Here is a 17,032-nt window from a genome sequence, read left to right as displayed (position 1 = left end):
ATTAGGTTGGGGAAAAAGTAATGTCGTATTTGTGGTCGAAATTTGACGCTTTATTTAACATACTTAGAATTATCCGGTTTAAGTCAAATATGCGGCGTTTTGTTCGCAAACTTGTTGTCATTTAGAAGGCAACTTCATTATCCCCCCTTATGAAACCCCCGCCCCTCCTTATTTGCAAAAAACTCAGCCAGTTTTCGCAAACCTCTTTTGAGGCCAACTTAGTAGCACCAAGAGCGTTTTGCATGGACCGGAAGAGATGGTAATCACTTGGTGCTAGGTCCGGACTATACAGTGGGTGCGATTGGACATCCCATACGAGCTCCCGTAGCTTCTGGCGGGTCATCAAAGATGTGTGAGGCCGAGCGTTGTCCTGGTGGAACACAACATCATTCCTATTGACCATTTCTGGCCGCTTCTGGTCAATCGCCTGCTTCAAACGGTCGAGTTGCTCACAGTAAGGACCGAATTCAGAGTCTGGCCATAGTTGAGCAGCTCATAGTGGATGATTCCCTTCCAATCCCACCAAACACACAGCAAAACCTTCCTGGCCGGCAATCCGGGCTTGACGATGGTTTGGGCCGGCTCGCCGTGCTTCGACCACGATCTTCTTCGCTTGAGGTTGTCATACGTGATCCACTTTTCATCACCATCCGCTTCAAAAATGGGTTGAATTCGTTCCGTTTTAGCAGTGCATCGCAGGCGTTGATTCGATCCAAGAGATTTTTTTGCGTCAAATCGTGTGGCACCTGCACATCCAGCTTTTTTTGGAATCCAATCTACTGCAAATGGTTCCAAACGGCTTTATGGTCTATACCCAGTTCCTGGCCAATCAAGCGAATGCTCACATGCCGGTCTACTTGGATGATTTCGACGATTTTATCGGTTTCTACGACGATCGGCCTACCAGTACGGGGTGTATTTTCGACACCCACTACACCAGAACGAAATCGATCGAACCAACGTTGTGTTGTGCGAATCGTTGCAGTATCGGACCCATAAACTTCACAAATTTTTTTGGCCGCCTTAGTTGCATTTTTACCTCTCAGGTAGTAAAAATGTAAAATACGACGAATTTCTTCCTTGGTGGACTCCATCTTTGACGCGCTAAAACTTGAGACTAAAACGTACGATCATAAAACTGTCAAAGACGCACTTGTAGCCCAGATTGTGGTCTTTAAATCGCCGTATAGTATGACCCGATGCGATAAGTACAACACAAGATAGGCTTAAGTGTCCCCATCTATTGACAAAATACGACATTACTTTTTCCCCAACCTAATATTTCAAAGAGATTACCCTTGAGGAAACCAGAGACACAATTCTAATGTCATAAGAAGGAGTTGGATCTAATCTTATCACTTTTTACGGGTTGCTGAGTGAATACTGAAAAGCAACAACAACGTATGTACGGTATCAAGCAGCATAGCCAGGATTTATTACTTCCAAAACGACTTGTTCAACTCGATTCCAGGGGTCTGCTTAATCAGGTCTAAATCAATACCACCCGACCATTCGAAATGATAGCTCTTTTCTTCTTCTTTTTCTTCAGCCTTTGTCCCGTTCACAAGCGGGGTCGGCTCGTCGTGATCGGCTTCGTCATTTGGCTCTATCGAATGCCTGATCTGGGTGCAATCTCGAGGCTTTCAAATCCCCATCCAGCGTATCAAGCCACCGTTGCTTAGGTCTGCCTTTTGGTCGTTTACCATCGACTTCGATGTTCAGACCAATCTTTGCAAGTGAATTCTCGTTTGCACGAATTGCGTGACCATACCATCGAAGACGCCTCTCTCGCAACTTTTCCACGATCGGTGCAACCCCATAACGATCGCGGAGGGATTAACAAATCAATCTTTTGGATATAGACGAAAGAGAAAGCTTCAATCATCCTGCAAGATATTATATCTTTCTTTTTTGACTTTCAGTTCAATTGTCTTGAATTTTCCAGGTTGAAGTTTATGACTTCAGCAGCATTTACTATTTTTAAAAGGCGATAATAACTCTTCATTAGTCGGGAAAGTTAACTTCAATTGGTCTTACATTTCCGCGCCGCTCCTAGTTCATGCATCAAGTCAAGTCAAATTTTTCTTTTTAGTTTTTTGCCTGACTATTCCTAAGTAAAGGTAGATCGGCATCTCCTTAATATTAACAATAGTAAGCAGTTTCCTGAGGTCAAGGAAACGAATTTACTGCCTCGTTTCAAAGGCGTAAACATTCGTTGATCTTCTTCGCATATTAACTAGGTAGGCTTGGGCTAAAAACTATTTATAGCTATTGTCGAAAAGTCTTAAAAAAACTCACCCAGTGCATATTTAAAATGGAATTCACATTTATCTTATCTAGGACTGCCTTAGTAAGGTGTCCCGGACAACCCGGTTTTATATTAAGGACCACCAATTCGATCCCTCATAGTCGTTTGCCGTCCTGGTCTAGGCTACCACGTCTTTCTTTACTATGGATATTGCTCTTATAGACTTTAGGATTGAATCATCCTAACCCCGCCCAACGCAGCCTGTTGAGCCGGATTTTATCCACGACCAGACGATCGTGATATGACTTGAAAAACCCTCCATTTTATTTAACGCGATAATTGTGAATATTGGAGAACGAATGAGTAACCTTCCTTGACGTGAATTTTTTCGTTTTTGAGTATGAACGAAGCCGCTATTTCATATCTTCTAAATTTAACTTTCATAGATCCAGAGATATTCATGGAATTTGCAGAAAGTTTTTTATTTATGACTTTAATTCGAAATTGGCGCAGACTTTATAACAAATAAACTCACAAACACATCAGTTCAATATCATAGAATATAGTCACAACAAGCACACACGATTCCCTGCTTCAATTGTAAACTAAATGGTGGATTAAATGGCAAATCATTGAACGAGAAGTTCAATAGTCCAGTAGCTAACTGATTGCGTCATTGGTCTTCCGGATAAGAGAGTGTAACGTTGTTTTCATTTATAATAAATAAATATTGTTGACTATTGAACCATGACTGGTGGTTTCGATAAGAAACGTTGTAAAGGAGATTGGTTGGCGAAATTTGCATTACATGACACATCGACGAGAACTGAATTTTAATTATCATCAACAATATCTGAATTGCTGCAAACTAATATTATAGATTCAAAATCTCCTTCATTAAATAGATGCCGGGATAAGGGCAGTAAGAAGGACTTCTATATTGAAGTTAAAATGGAAGGCAGATTTGACTGTTTTTCCGAGGAAGGTGCTGAATTCTACTCCAACCCCAACCTGAGGGGCCAATTTTCACAGCTACAACTTCAGTTTTCTGTTAAAAAAGAACTCGCAACGATCAATAGGATTTGGTAGCAGACTCAATGGTGTTGGTTCAGCAAGCGCTTCTCAAGTTTACTGCTCCACCATAGTTGCTAATCTGCTCTTTCACGCTGGAAACTATACCACCTGAACGCATCTAGCTCTCAAAATACTATTCATACCGATGTCTCCTTAAGTAAAGTAACAATAAAATAGAACCATATTTTGGAAATTATCTAGAAGTCTCCATTAATTTTATCATCATATTTGTCATAGCCTGGAATCTAATACTGGAAATCATCATCATGAATTTCGACTTCTGATTTACTTTTGTATTCGGGATATCGGGGGGAAAATGACATATCGGGTGTTAAGTGCAAACGATTTCATTAATTCCAGGACAAGAAGATTGGGTTATTTGGCAAGGCTCTTAATCTACATGAGGCCTCCCTTTTTTTTAAGGTTTTGTGTGTGTGTGTGTTTTTTTTTTTTTTTTTTAGTAGGAGATGGAAATCTTCAAGACTCTGGCCTGGCCACGCCAGAGTGTGGGATTTTTACCCACTAAAACCACTCCCTTGTGAAAGGGATCAACCTGTAAGTCCAACGACCCTTTTCTGACTGGTCCCATCGCTGTTACCATCTGCTTATGGATCTCTCCCTTTCGGCTTTTTTCACCTGCAATAAGGGAGAGATGGACCTGGTGTTATAAATGCTCATCATTTCGGTTGCCAGGATGTCAATCGGCATCATTCCCGAGATGACGAACGCTGCATCGTCTGAGACGGTCCTGAAGGCAGAACACACCCTTAAGGCTGTTCTTCTGTAAACCATACTCAGTTTACATGCATTGCCTAAAACCTGCAGCGCGTTTCCCCAAATAGGGACTGCATACAACATACTAGAACTCACCACCCTGGCTATGAGCAGCCTGCAAGTATGCCGTGGTCGTCCTTGCATCATCCTTGCGAGAGCCATACTCGTGGTGGATGCTTTTTTGCAAGCATGCTGCATGTGCTGCTTAAAATTGAGTTATCCGTCTACCATCACCCCCAAGTATTTGATGGCCGGCTTGGAAGTCATGATCCGATTCCCGATTCTAATGGAGGCGTAATTTCTTTGCGGCGCTTTGTTATGAGGACCGCTTCCGTCTTTTCCTCAGCAAGTGCTAGTCCAGCACTCTCTAACCAAGCCTTAACAACACTGATTGCTTCGCGCCACCACCATGGCCTTCTCCGAAATCGGAAGGTTAAGAACATCATTATACATGATGTTCCACAATAGTGGGCCCTGTGGGACACCCGCGAAGACAACATACTCCTTGGGTCCATCATCCGTATTATACCAGAGTGTTCGCTCATGCAAATAGCTATCTATAATAGCGGCGAGGTAGGGGAGAACACCAATTGTCGCCAGCGACTTTCGTATAAAGTTCCAATTGACCGAGTTGAATGCATTCGTCACATCCAGGGTGACCGCCACACAATATTTGCTGATACAACCCCTTCCGTGAATTGCATTTTCGACCGAACCAGTAACCATTTTGGTGGCATCAATGGTTGATCTGGCTTTACGGAACCCCCGTCCAGACTCGGGGCTTTGCTGTCGCGTATTCGACTGCAGATCTCCAGCAGCTCGTCCGTGGTGACTGGTGGAATCGGCGTCACATTCAAGGTACGCTGAAAAGTGTTAGTACCCCGGTCTTGTTGGGGCAGAACTACATCTAACTGGGCAAATGCTTCTAATAAGCACCGCCCCCTTGCGTTAGTCTCTTTGCTGCCCCACTCGATAGCTCACGAATTAAAGTCACCGGCTATCACCTTTGGACCTCGTCCTCTTGCGTCGTGAACAAGATCGTCTAACAGTTCTTCAAATTCAGGAAGTGTGAGGCTCGGTGGAGCGTAGCAGCTGTATACGAATATACCGTCTTTTTTTTGCCCACACAAAGCGACTAGCCACCTGACGCATGCTATATTGTATGGCTTGACGACCGCACGCCCATATCGCCGCTCCACCAGTTGAATCTGTGACCCATAGACCACCGTGGAGATTGCTGTACGGTTCACTAATGATAGCCACCTTCATCGCGGATTCGTAAGTGGTCTGCGCAAGCAAATCTTGTGCGACCCTGCAATGATTAAGGTTTATTTGTATTAACCTAATTTTTTCACTGCAGTTAACGCCTTCCTAAATTCCGGGCATTTACCACTTCCGGCAATATGTCGGTTATCCCATCCCTTCTTTCCTTCGCACAAAATGCATTTGGGGTCTCTATTGCACTCCTTGGCAATATGTCCTTTCTCTCCACACCTCCGAAATCGATCGGACCGATCGACAAACATTAAGCATTTGAAGCACCTCTTTCAAGAAATCTGTTCCCTTAGCCGGCAAACAACCCATCCAATTCGAACCTTCCCCACGGCCAACAACTTCTGCGCTGACTCCACTGGCCGTCGTATTGTGGCCGTTTGAGCACCACCATACGCTTTCCAACTTGAAATGTTCCTTCAAGGCAGTGCAGATCTCTTCTATGGATGTTACCTCATCGAGATCCTTGCGCTGGATATAGATCTCATGTTTTTGGGAACGAACCGCGACATTCGCCCCAAGTGAGTTTAAAACTTGGTTACGAAAGCCGTCAGTTTTCCTCACGCTGGATTTTTTCAGCTCAAACATGAGATCTCCTTTCTGGGTCCTCCGGATTTTGCTGACATTTCAGCGTAGGTCTTTTGGGTGGGGGACAGAATTCACTTTCTTCGGTATCTCCCCATACATTAGATGTCCTCTGCTGGAGATTACAATTGCCTCCGGGCGAATTCGCATCTTTGGTTTCTTGTCTCTTTTCTTGTTCACGACCTTAGTCCAACCGCCGCTCTTATTTTCTTTCGGTTTCGCTTCGCTAGCCGACGTTCCTACTTTGGGCACTTTGAGCCCTTCTGAACTTTTAGTTTTTTTTCTTTTTGGTGCCTGTTGTTTCCCCAAAGCTTCGCCTTCTATGTCTCGCAGTCGCTTATTTGAGCGAAGATCGATGACCTTGTGCTTTGGTGTCACTTGGGTCGGCTGTGACACTGTTGGGGCTGGGATGCTTTAGGTTTTCTTACTTCTTCCTGGGACCTACTGTAAAGCACCCTGATGGCCCGCACCATGTTCTTAATGCCTTGGTGCACGTTGCGCTTGTCCTTGATGAATTCGGACAGCTCAACTATTTTAGTCCCAAGCTGCATAAAAGGTAGTTTTTCTGGGTCAGGGCTCTGTTCTCGGTGAGTCTTGGCCAGATTACTCTTTTTACTGACTCCTTCGCCTTTTTCAATTACTGAGCTCCCATGGACTTTCTCTTTTGCCGGTTATGGTATTGGAGGCGATCGTAAAATTGATGAGCTTCTCCTGGATGGATCCATTTGCTGCTGCTGGAGTACCTCTTTATCAAATCCGATGGATGTCGAAATCGCCTTTTTTGGCCAGCTATCTCCTTTTAGCCCATCATTATTTGCCTTTGCAAATGGTGTTCTTGGCAGAGTTGTGCTTCGTTTGAACACCTTCTTCTCCAAATTTAAAACACTTGTAGTATTAGATGCAACGGTGGCCAAGTTGTCCAATCCGCCAGCTGGGGTCGCGCCTGATGGGAGATCTGGGGTCTGTCTATCTGTCCGCCACACGGATTTTTCTCGGAGACGGTTATAGCGATTAACACCAAATTTGGTAGAAAAGTGGAAACTGCGAACGCTCATACAGTGAATTACATCCTGATGTAGGCTATAATGTAGAGCATGATCTTACCAAGTTTGGTGGAAATCGCACTATTAGTAACAACGTTATAATACGTCAAAGTTGCTGCTTCTTTGAAAATTGAAGACTATGAATGTCAATATCACCCTAAAGTGGATACTCTCACATAATATATAGATGTATTACGTGCTACGTACTAAGAAATACACAAAAATCTTTCGTACCTGAAGCTTCCAGCTTCCGGTTTCCCGACTTGTTTTTAATTAGACTTAGAGCCATTTTGAATAAATTAAACCAGTCGAATACTATGAATAGAGCAACAGCTCCTTCATTCTTTCTAGAGTTAAGGCCAATAAAAAATAAACACAAATTTATAAGAAAATGCCTTTTGCTAAAGGAAAATTTTATTCATATCTCAACCATAAATTTCATGGTTTACCCGAAAGGTAAATAAAACGAATTGCGTCAAAGCGCAACAAAGTGCCTATTAAATACTTTCTCCACACTTGATTTGTACAGTTTGTACAGCCATCAAAAAGCGGAAATGCTCGGTAAATATTGCAGCTACTCTTGAAAATAATTATAAAATGTTATATCAAAATAATAAATCAATTGTATTCAATTCCACAGTCCATAATGAATACATGGATTAAATCAAATTATATTCGAAAGCCATCTTGATCTAGACATGTTTCCAGCTATTCAATATTAGATCGGCAAACTGCACATTGAATTTGTTTATTCAACAGATCAAAAGTTGAATGTTATCTAACAACAATAAGCATCCAACATAGCCAACTCAGGCACGACGAAACCAGTATTGCATCTCTCCGAATGCGGCCCCGTATTTTGTAATTGAGAGTGAATTAATTTCTCAAACGAAAAATCTATTGCGCTGCTGAAATATCTGATGATAATGAGCAGCAAAGGTTAAGTATATTTTAGTTAAAAGTAATTCAGTTTCCAAATTCAATTATCAGCTATCAGATGGGGACTAGTGTTACTTGTATCTCAACTCAAAAGAGTCTCAGAAAAGTACCAGATGATCAATGGGCAGGTCGATTTCTTGGGCCGATTTCAAAAGATTTTCAGTGGCAGAGAGCAACAGTGAAATACATCATTGGAACAGCAAACTAATGTTGGTATTATTATGATAAATTCACTCTACACAACTACCATTGAGGGAGGGAACGTTTCTGCTATGGCTGCTGCCTTTTAGTTTTACAAGTACTCGGTATCTTGCGGAACACACCGCACTCAACTCACTCACGTGTGGTATTTATATCTGGCCAGAAGGCATACATATCATTTTATTGACTAAACTTCGCTCTCAAGTGGTTTTTGGCATTGTTAGTTCCACTCACCATAAAATAATGCAATAATTTAACAGTGAACCCAATGAATATTCATTCAACAAATTATTTTCTATTTTTCGTTATTTGTTCCAGTCAATCAATTCACTGAATAAAGAAAAAGCTCATTTATTTTCAAATTATTTGGTCGATGTCTTTCTAAAAACTGCATGGAGTTTCCTTTAAATATTCAATTAGGTGTTCTCACATTTTCCATCCTCTCCACAAGTTTTTTTGGAGTTTGAATTCAATGCGGACTCTTTATGATTTAGTATTCTCCCGCATTTGCTATTGATTTAACAAAAAAATCTAGGATTGTGTTTTTTTTGGTAGTGTATTGTGTAGTATTGTAGTATTGTGACGAATAAAAATTCACCTCTTAAGTGGTCCTGACAACGTAAGTCCCATTTCCTACCCATCCGCATCCCCAACTAGATCCATTTTCGATATATTGAAGTGACAATTTGTCCACGACCAAGGTATCTCGCATGGCAGTCGCTTTAAAATCCCAAATCAGAGTTTCCATCTTGGCTTTCCCTTCCCTTGGTATTTCAATCTCGAAGTTCATATCAGCATGAAAGGATCTTCTGGTGCCAAAGCATTTTAGTTACCAAAAAATCAACGAGATAGGGACGTTGCTATTTTAGCCCTTGAACCACCGCACTGTTCGAAAATCACTTTAATCTTTATATCCTAGGCAATTTGTTGATTCCAGCTCAGCCATTAAAGAGTGCCGTCCTCTCGTAAATGCGATCAAACACGGATGTCTAAGGGACTCATCTGATGTGGTATTTGTCACGAAAGGTTCTTTTTTGAAACGCCTCTTGCCATGAAAGGAACTTATCTAAGGTGATCCTTGTCATGATGCCTCAATAGAGGCTATCTGCTACCATGGAAATCGATGTGGCGCTCTGGAATAATATGCTCCAGGAAAATTCCCGGTCATCTTGTCGTACTTTCATGGGAGTTTTGGTTACGCCTATATTGCGGTCACAGTCCCTTCTAACTTCCATTTGGGGAGTTGTGGTTTACAACTCTTGAAGGCCGTTCTCTCCCAATCGAATCAGGTACGAAGGTGTTACATTCGCCAATGACATGACCTCCATATGACATATTTTGACTTAATAATACCACCTTGCGTGCCATGTTATATCGTCTCCCATGTAGGCAAAGACACTTTTGAAACCTTTGAAATCATATCGAGCACTATGGTTACCATAATGGAACATTCTACAAAAAAGCCAATAGTTCTATGGTGGATTCTGAATAATCGTTTCTGAAAAAAATCTGGAAAATGTTTGAAATAAACTATCACAAACTAAGAAAAAGAGAAGACCTTAAATGAAAGGTTATCCAATTTTCGATCTTGAACCAGACAAAAATCCGTTAAGATGCGATTATAGGGGACATAATTACAAATAACTTCTTAAAGATTCTGAAAGTAGTACGTCCAAACAACATCTCCAAATTGTAACGCATGTCACACAGTCAGTTGTGCCATTATACAAGGCTTCAGCAATACTTGGACACAAGAAAAAAATCATACTTGTCGCCAGTTTAGATTGAAAAAAAAATATTGAATTATTAAGCAAATTCATCGCCTAATCTAACAAAAGAACAGAAGAAAGTGATATTTGACCACTTGTCTAAATATCGCCCAGACATTGGCATTTTTTCAAAGTGAAACGATTATTTATTGTGAATGCTCATACAATGCTGAAATGCTTCTTACCGATGCAACATTTATTGGCTATCGCAACGGCAATTTTTTCTATGAATCCTTAGATAGTTTATTTTAGGGAACACTGGAGTATCTTAAGGTATTGCTGGGCCCTCCGTTAGACCTATTATACGCGGTATATCATTTTACCAATGGTCACCTATTTACTTCTACATCTACTAATCCAACAACTTATATTCGGCATTTGCTCTATTTTACTTTTCATCGTAACCAAAATACTACGAAAACAGCCGACGTGCAGCGTGTATGAAGTAAATGCTATACCAACGAGAACTGTATGAAATTAGCGAAAAAGCGACCTCAACGACATGTTTAAATGTTAAATGCTAAATGAATGTTAAATGTTAAATGAATCCGTTTGCCGTATGCGAGGGAGCATTATCATAAAGGAAAATTCACTTGTGTTGCCTATTTCCGTAATCTGGTTGTTTTCAAGCGCTGCACTAGGCTTTACCAGGTTATAATAGACCACGCTCTTCCGGTTCAGAAGGGCCGAGTAATCGGCATGATATAAACGAAAATCCAAAAACTGTTTCCGTATACTTTACTAAAATAATTTATTAAAAAGCAAATATGCTTATTTCGCCGAGTACTTGCCGCCTTCTTCAGTGCTCTTGTTTAACAATCGGCGTAATTCAACAACCGTTTTCTTCAAATAACAACAAAAAATTAATATTGTTTACAAATGCTCCTTATTTGGTGTAAAATACGATATATTAAACATAACAAACTGAATTACAACCTGCAAACACTGTTTCAATTTATCACGTATACGTCTTTAACATTTCCTTACAAAATATACCACACACTGCCATCTGTTTTCACAAATTTGCATTTCATAGTTGTACACCTGGGAATACCACAAAGGTTTACCATCTTAAAGTTTAATATCACGTTACCATCACCGAGTGCGACCCAAACATCGTAACATCATCACTTATCAAAAAGTAACGTCATCATCACTTCTCTACTGGTGGTGATGCATCACCCAGTAGAAAAGTAATGGTGATGTTACTTTTTGAAAAGTAATGTTTATCTCTTATTTTGTAGAAAGTTCTTTTCTTTATCCATTACCTTCGTGGCGCTGGTAACATCGGCTGCTGAATGTGTGATATAACATAGTTACGTTTAGGGTACTGAACTGGCTCATCAATTTATATTTCTTCTCCTATACTTTATACTTCCTTACCCAACTACTAAGTGGGCATGGAGATTTTCAGTCCTACCTGCATAAGATTAGGCACGATCTGCTGATTGTGTGCTCTGCAATGGAGTGGTGGACGACGCCAAACACACCTTTGTCTTTTGTGAAAGATGGGACGACTTTCGTCAGCAACTTTATGCAGACACAGAAGAGTTCTCTCCAGACAACATTATCAGAGAGATGCTGATAAACTCGTGTTATGCGCTATGTTCGAGCTTTTCTTGTTGCGAAAAAGATTGAGCACGACCGCGAACGGACCGGATGGCAAATGGTTGCCTGATCTAACAACGCCCTTCCCCCTTTCCCTTCCCGTTGGTGAAAGTAATTCCCTGATTTGAAAGCTATGGAAGCCGGGAGAACCGGAGGACTAGCCCGAAGTAATGTGTCAAACGGTTGCAGGCTAGTTATCTAATGACAGGGAGGTGATTAGTTGGTAGTCTGACGGCGTACTGTTGCGGGAGTCCAACAATTTCTGCATAAATGCATCCCCCTACCCCAGTTCAAAAAAAATGATATCACATATAAACGATTGTTGATGAATACAGCACTAGGTTCACACTAATTATACAGCTTGATCTTGTCTCTGTTCATATATTCGTCTCAAATACACCAATTGTAGCGATCTCCCATTAAAGTTTCGTTGGTTTTGAGTAGCTCATACTCAAAATTGGAAACAGTTAATACCACCAAATGCGCAATGTTAATGCATCATACTTACCTCAGAGCAACGGTCCGCCGGTTTGTCATATTTGTTGGGAGAAAAATAATCACCCCACAACAAAAAGAAATCTGCTGATAGCCAGAGAACAAAAAGCGTGGAACCGCACTTCATTAAAAGTTCGATTCCAGGCCCGAGAAATCTTCCTGCATTTTCATCAAATATAGTTGTTAATGCGATTTATATAAATCTGTAATGTGTCAGGTATACGTCGATCCTACTGGAAAACACAATAGCATGCATTGTCTGGTTGGAGACCAACCACAACTCCTAATTGTCGAAGCAGGTCTAATTTGATTTTTTGACAATCAAAGGAGCCCCGCTTGATGACAGACCGCATCAATTGCAGGGAAGCGGTCCTCCAGGTTTTTAATAACGCAACTTTTTTAAATAATGACTAACGCTCTCACTCAGGGCAAAAACAACGCATCAGACGCTGCCCCGCCTCTGGTCAAAAAACAACTTTTGGCTGCCCCTATTTATTCATTCAACATCAAATAGGTACGAATTATAATGAGCGAAAATCATTTGGTTCAGGCCTGGACTGATCGAAGCAACAAATTAATCTCTGAGGTTTGGGCAAGAATCCTGAGTCAACATCAACTTGATGACGAACTGCTCCAGTTTGGGAAAACTGTCTCCCACGTTTTTAACGCATGGACTCTTCTTGGGCCAAAATTACTCGTTTTCTACAGAAAGAAAACGATCGGTGACTGTTTTTCTAGTGATATGACTGCAACATTTCGCTCAAATTAATTTGTTATTTCCAGAACAAATTCTCATGCACTCCGTCCCAAGACTCTTTGTGAAGCGTGCACAGAGTCCCAACCAAATTTATCTGTCCGAATCCCCGCTGTGCCAACTGTACATATCTCTTGAAGTTAATTCAAGTCAGGTTGTGCTTTGTCTTCGCCTTCGCCTCTTTAGTGAACCTTCATGTGTTTGACTTTCTTGCCAACAAACAAACAGTCCAAGCATTTCGTGCACGGTTCACTTTTTTCTCTTGAAAATAAAATAACAAGAAAAAAAATAAAAACAAAATTAGAATAGCGCGATTTTCTTAAATCACCGCCACAACTCAACAACTTTCAAAAGAGCCATGTTACAGTGAGCGCTCTCGAAATTAGTCTTAAACTCGCAATTTCCACGCTCCAATCTTAAGATTTTCGTCAAAAGTTGGAAAGAGTGTGGGTAGTTGGTTTTCGACTCGCCCCGCGTAACCAGTGAATTTCTTACCATTGAAGCGTGATTTCTTCTTGGATGATCCTTTCTCGTGGTGGTGGTGGTGGTTAAAAGTGTCAAGGTGGATTTATCAGTGATTATCCCGAAGAATACTAGGTGATACGGCAAACGCGATGACATAAACAAAATATTGAAGTGACCTAATAGGAGTAGTGGAGGTCAACACTCTGTACTCATTCATCAATGATGCAGGTCGCTGAAAGTTAATATGCTTAACAAAAAAGTCGATGTGACAATCGTTGTGCGGTTATTCTCTTTTTTCCACTGTTGCTAGTCATTATAAGCCAGCAGTAACGCCATAACAGTGCATCGGCAGCCAGGCGAAGACCAGACCACAAAGAAACGAGAATGGATGAGGTGAGGACGCGAAAAGAGACAAGACTTTGTAAAAAGTCGTAAAGTCGTTCGACTTGGGTTTAACAATGCACTTTCCATGCCTAATGGTTTGGCAACTAACTGTTTCGTATGTGCTTTTAAAGTTTCGTGCTCTATTCGAACACTCTTGTGCACAGGCCAAACTACCAGCTGTATCTAGTATCTATGAAAAACAATCCCATACTCCCAAAGTATGCTAGATAGTGAGTCACAGTCGTGGCTAATGTGGCTTGGAAGAAGGCGGGGGTGATTTATTTATTAATTAACTCATTTTCCATTAAAGAGACTTGGGTTCAGTTGCACTCTAATAAAAACTGCCAGCCTGGTTGAGTTGTTTACTTTTTTCACTACGTGTTAGTGATCCAAGTAGGAATTGAATAATCAGTATTCACACCAGTGTTTCTATTCTTCACTAGATAGTGAGGCTTCAGTACACCTGCAAAGTCACCCAGGTTTTATTATTACTTACAGAAATATATTCTCAGCTACCTGACAAGGAAGTTTATACATAAAATCTCAATGAACACAAAGAACAGAGCTAAGCGAAGTATCTTGAGCTAATTTGTTACATAATCTGCAAACGAAAAAAAAAACAAATAGGTTTTTGAAAAAAAACAGAAATTCTCTTCCTTATTTCAGTCATTTTCCGCAAATGCGTAAATTATAGCGCTCCCAGCACAATAATGTTTACACTAATCAAGCAATCACAGCGTATTCCATTCGTAACAAATCTAAAATTCCAACTTAAAAAATAACAAATCCAATATATTGACTTTAAACTCATTTGAAATGAACTCAAATTCTAATCTAATTTCTCCATTCAAACATTTATGAGCATAAGAATAACACGCAAGAAAACGTGCTTAAATGAGAAACATCTTTTTTTCTGACCACGCGCCGACTCGCCCCCACAAAATCCATTAATAACTGCGACGATACTGCGTGTAAGACGGACAATGTGTCCTTCAACTCATCTGTTTTCAGCTCGACCAGCTGATGTATCTGCTCGTATGTCGTGTTTATAAATAATACAAATTTGGTTCGATATGTTAAAGAGAACATCAAAACAGCGAAATCATCTTTTATTGGCCTTTGTCCGAAGGCTTAACAAGAAGCAAAAATAATTTAATTTGCGCGTCACTTTCGCTGAACCTAGGTAAAATGTTCATCTTTGTCGGTTCGATGAATTTTTCTAAATGTTTTCTTCCCAAAAATACACATGTGACAAGTTCATTGCTTTGCAAAAAATATTTTCTTTTTAAAAATGAAAAGTTTTTGACATTGGTCTGACTGTTATGGGAAGATTCAAAACTAAATACTTTCGTGGTGTGAAATATTAAAAAAAAATTGTTAGTTATGGTGATTTTGGCGTTGAACTTCTGGGTTGTCTGAAGTATATAAAGAAAAGAAATCGGGAAAACCTGTTATATTTGTGAATATATCAATATTTCAAGAACCAGTTGCTCTCTTCCCCAGTGCTCATTGTAGGAAGGGAGCAACTGGTTCCCGAAATATCGATATGTAGATAAGCCGGATTTGTCTCTTAAACAAGCCCGGAAGCTGGAAGCAGTTGTAAAAGGTTTTGTGTACTTCTTATAATAGAATTTTTGAGAGGGCGTTTGCTCCATTAGTTACCTAGCTCGTAACATATATGCTATTCATTATATTCAGTTTACTGTGGTAATGACATTCAAAGTCTTAGATTGCTGTGCACAAAAAACACAATTTTGGTCTCTTGAATGAATGCTCTAAACTATATATTATTGCAACTTTATCATTCTAGAGGGAATTAAGGGGGGAGGTTCAGTCAATGACTAAAAAGTAGAATAATATACTATTATTATTTCGGAGCTTAGACACAGTACAAGATTTTTCGGGTAGCTTCTGAGAATGGATCTGTGAAAGAATCGATCATTTTTCGGTTCTCGCACTTCCCTTTTTGTATCAAATGTCAGTTCTGGAAAGTTCTCACCAAGATCATTTATTTGCTATTCCATATGATTAAATTCCATACAAAACAAATCGGGAAGCCGGAAGCTCAGCGCTTCCGGTATGAAAGGTTTTGTGTATTTCCATTATAAAGAGATTTGAGTGTGCATTTGTCTCATTAGCATGTAGCACGTAAAATATGCATATATTATGTGAAAATTTCCATTTCTATGCTGTAGCCTACATGGTGTGGTTCTAGAGTGAACTTAAGGGCGGTTTTCCTGTCAATTACTAAAAATTATAGTAATGTACTATTATTAACTTCATTTTAACAGGTATCGGTATGGAAGGTATTTCGGAGCCTAGGCACCATATAGTGACAGCCCCCTGATTTTTTTCAGATTTTTCGGTTGAGTAGTTTCTGATAATGGGTGCGTTAAAAAATTACCACTTTCAACCTCCCGCACTCCCCAGCTTTTCATCAAATGCCAAAACTAAGCCCGGTTTCGAAAAGTACTAACCGAGACCTTTAATTTAATACCCCACATGACTATATTTGATGAAAAAAAATGTACACCTCCCCTTAAATTCGACATAAAAGGATGTAACTCACTATATGCGTGAGCGTTCACAGTTCCCGCCTTTCTACCAACTTTGGTGCCGATCGCTATAACCGTCTCCGAGAAAAATGCGTGTGACGGACAGACAGACAGACAGTAAACGGATTTTAATAAAGTTTTGTGTTTACACAAAACCTTAAAAATGTACGCCCTCCTTTTTGGATGTGTGGGGACCCCCCTTTAACTCAACGTAGGACAATGTTATACGAGTAGGGCCCATACACTGTCAAACAAATTACACCACAGAGCGATGCGCAAAGTTACGTTGTGCAATTGCATTTCCTATACACTTTGGAAAATTTTGTTAAAAAATGAAAAGTTGGGAATGGTACAAGTAGCATATTACTCTCTTGTTATCGCGTGCGCCCAAGATAATGGCAATGTTACCAGAAAACAGAGGATTTGGTTGAAAGAATGGTTAAAAATCGATCAAAAATTACATTCACCTTTCCCTTTCAATTAAAACAATTCTTTAAGGATGAATGCAAATACTTTCGAAACTCTTTTGTAAGTGGCATCTCCGCATATATATAAACAAATCACACAAATAAGAGATGCGATATCTCCTCAGGAAAGTTTTCCGATGGCTGGTATCTACACTTATATACGAAGCTTTAAAATTTGAAACAGTGAAACACAAGAAAATTTATAGTAAAGGCTCAATTTTCAACCCCATCCCCAGAGAGGGTGAGCAGTTAATGGAGGGAAGAAGTAAAGGGGCAGCCCCCTTGCACATCGCGACGATGATTACCCTACCAATAAGCTCATGTATGATACGCAAATAGCCCCTTTCAGGGCTCGGTAACTTTTTAACGGGTAGTGACCACTATGGATTTTGTAACAAT

At 40.3% G+C, this 17,032-nt stretch overlaps 1 protein-coding gene across 3 annotated transcripts in view; it reads left to right on the top strand.

The window, feature by feature from the left end:
* LOC119652983 (E3 ubiquitin-protein ligase Ufd4) overlaps positions 1-17,032 on the top strand; it is a 96,421-nt gene that overhangs the window by 16,392 nt on the left and 62,997 nt on the right. For 2 of the 3 annotated variants that reach the window (XM_038057428.1, XM_038057407.1), the window contains exon 1: positions 13,219-13,620. The exons of the other annotated variant lie outside the window; for it this stretch is intronic. In XM_038057428.1, coding sequence (XP_037913356.1) covers positions 13,612-13,620 — 9 coding nt within the window. In that variant the 5' untranslated portion in view covers positions 13,219-13,611. Of the gene's footprint in view, positions 1-13,218; positions 13,621-17,032 lie in introns of those variants that run through there. 3 annotated transcript variants of the gene reach the window in all.

The sequence above is a fragment of the Hermetia illucens genome, chromosome 1, assembly GCF_905115235.1.
Source record: "Hermetia illucens chromosome 1, iHerIll2.2.curated.20191125, whole genome shotgun sequence".
Classification (NCBI taxonomy): Eukaryota; Metazoa; Arthropoda; class Insecta; order Diptera; family Stratiomyidae; genus Hermetia; species Hermetia illucens.
Note: the sequence above shows the minus strand (reverse complement) of the source record. Positions and strands in the feature narration are given on the sequence as shown.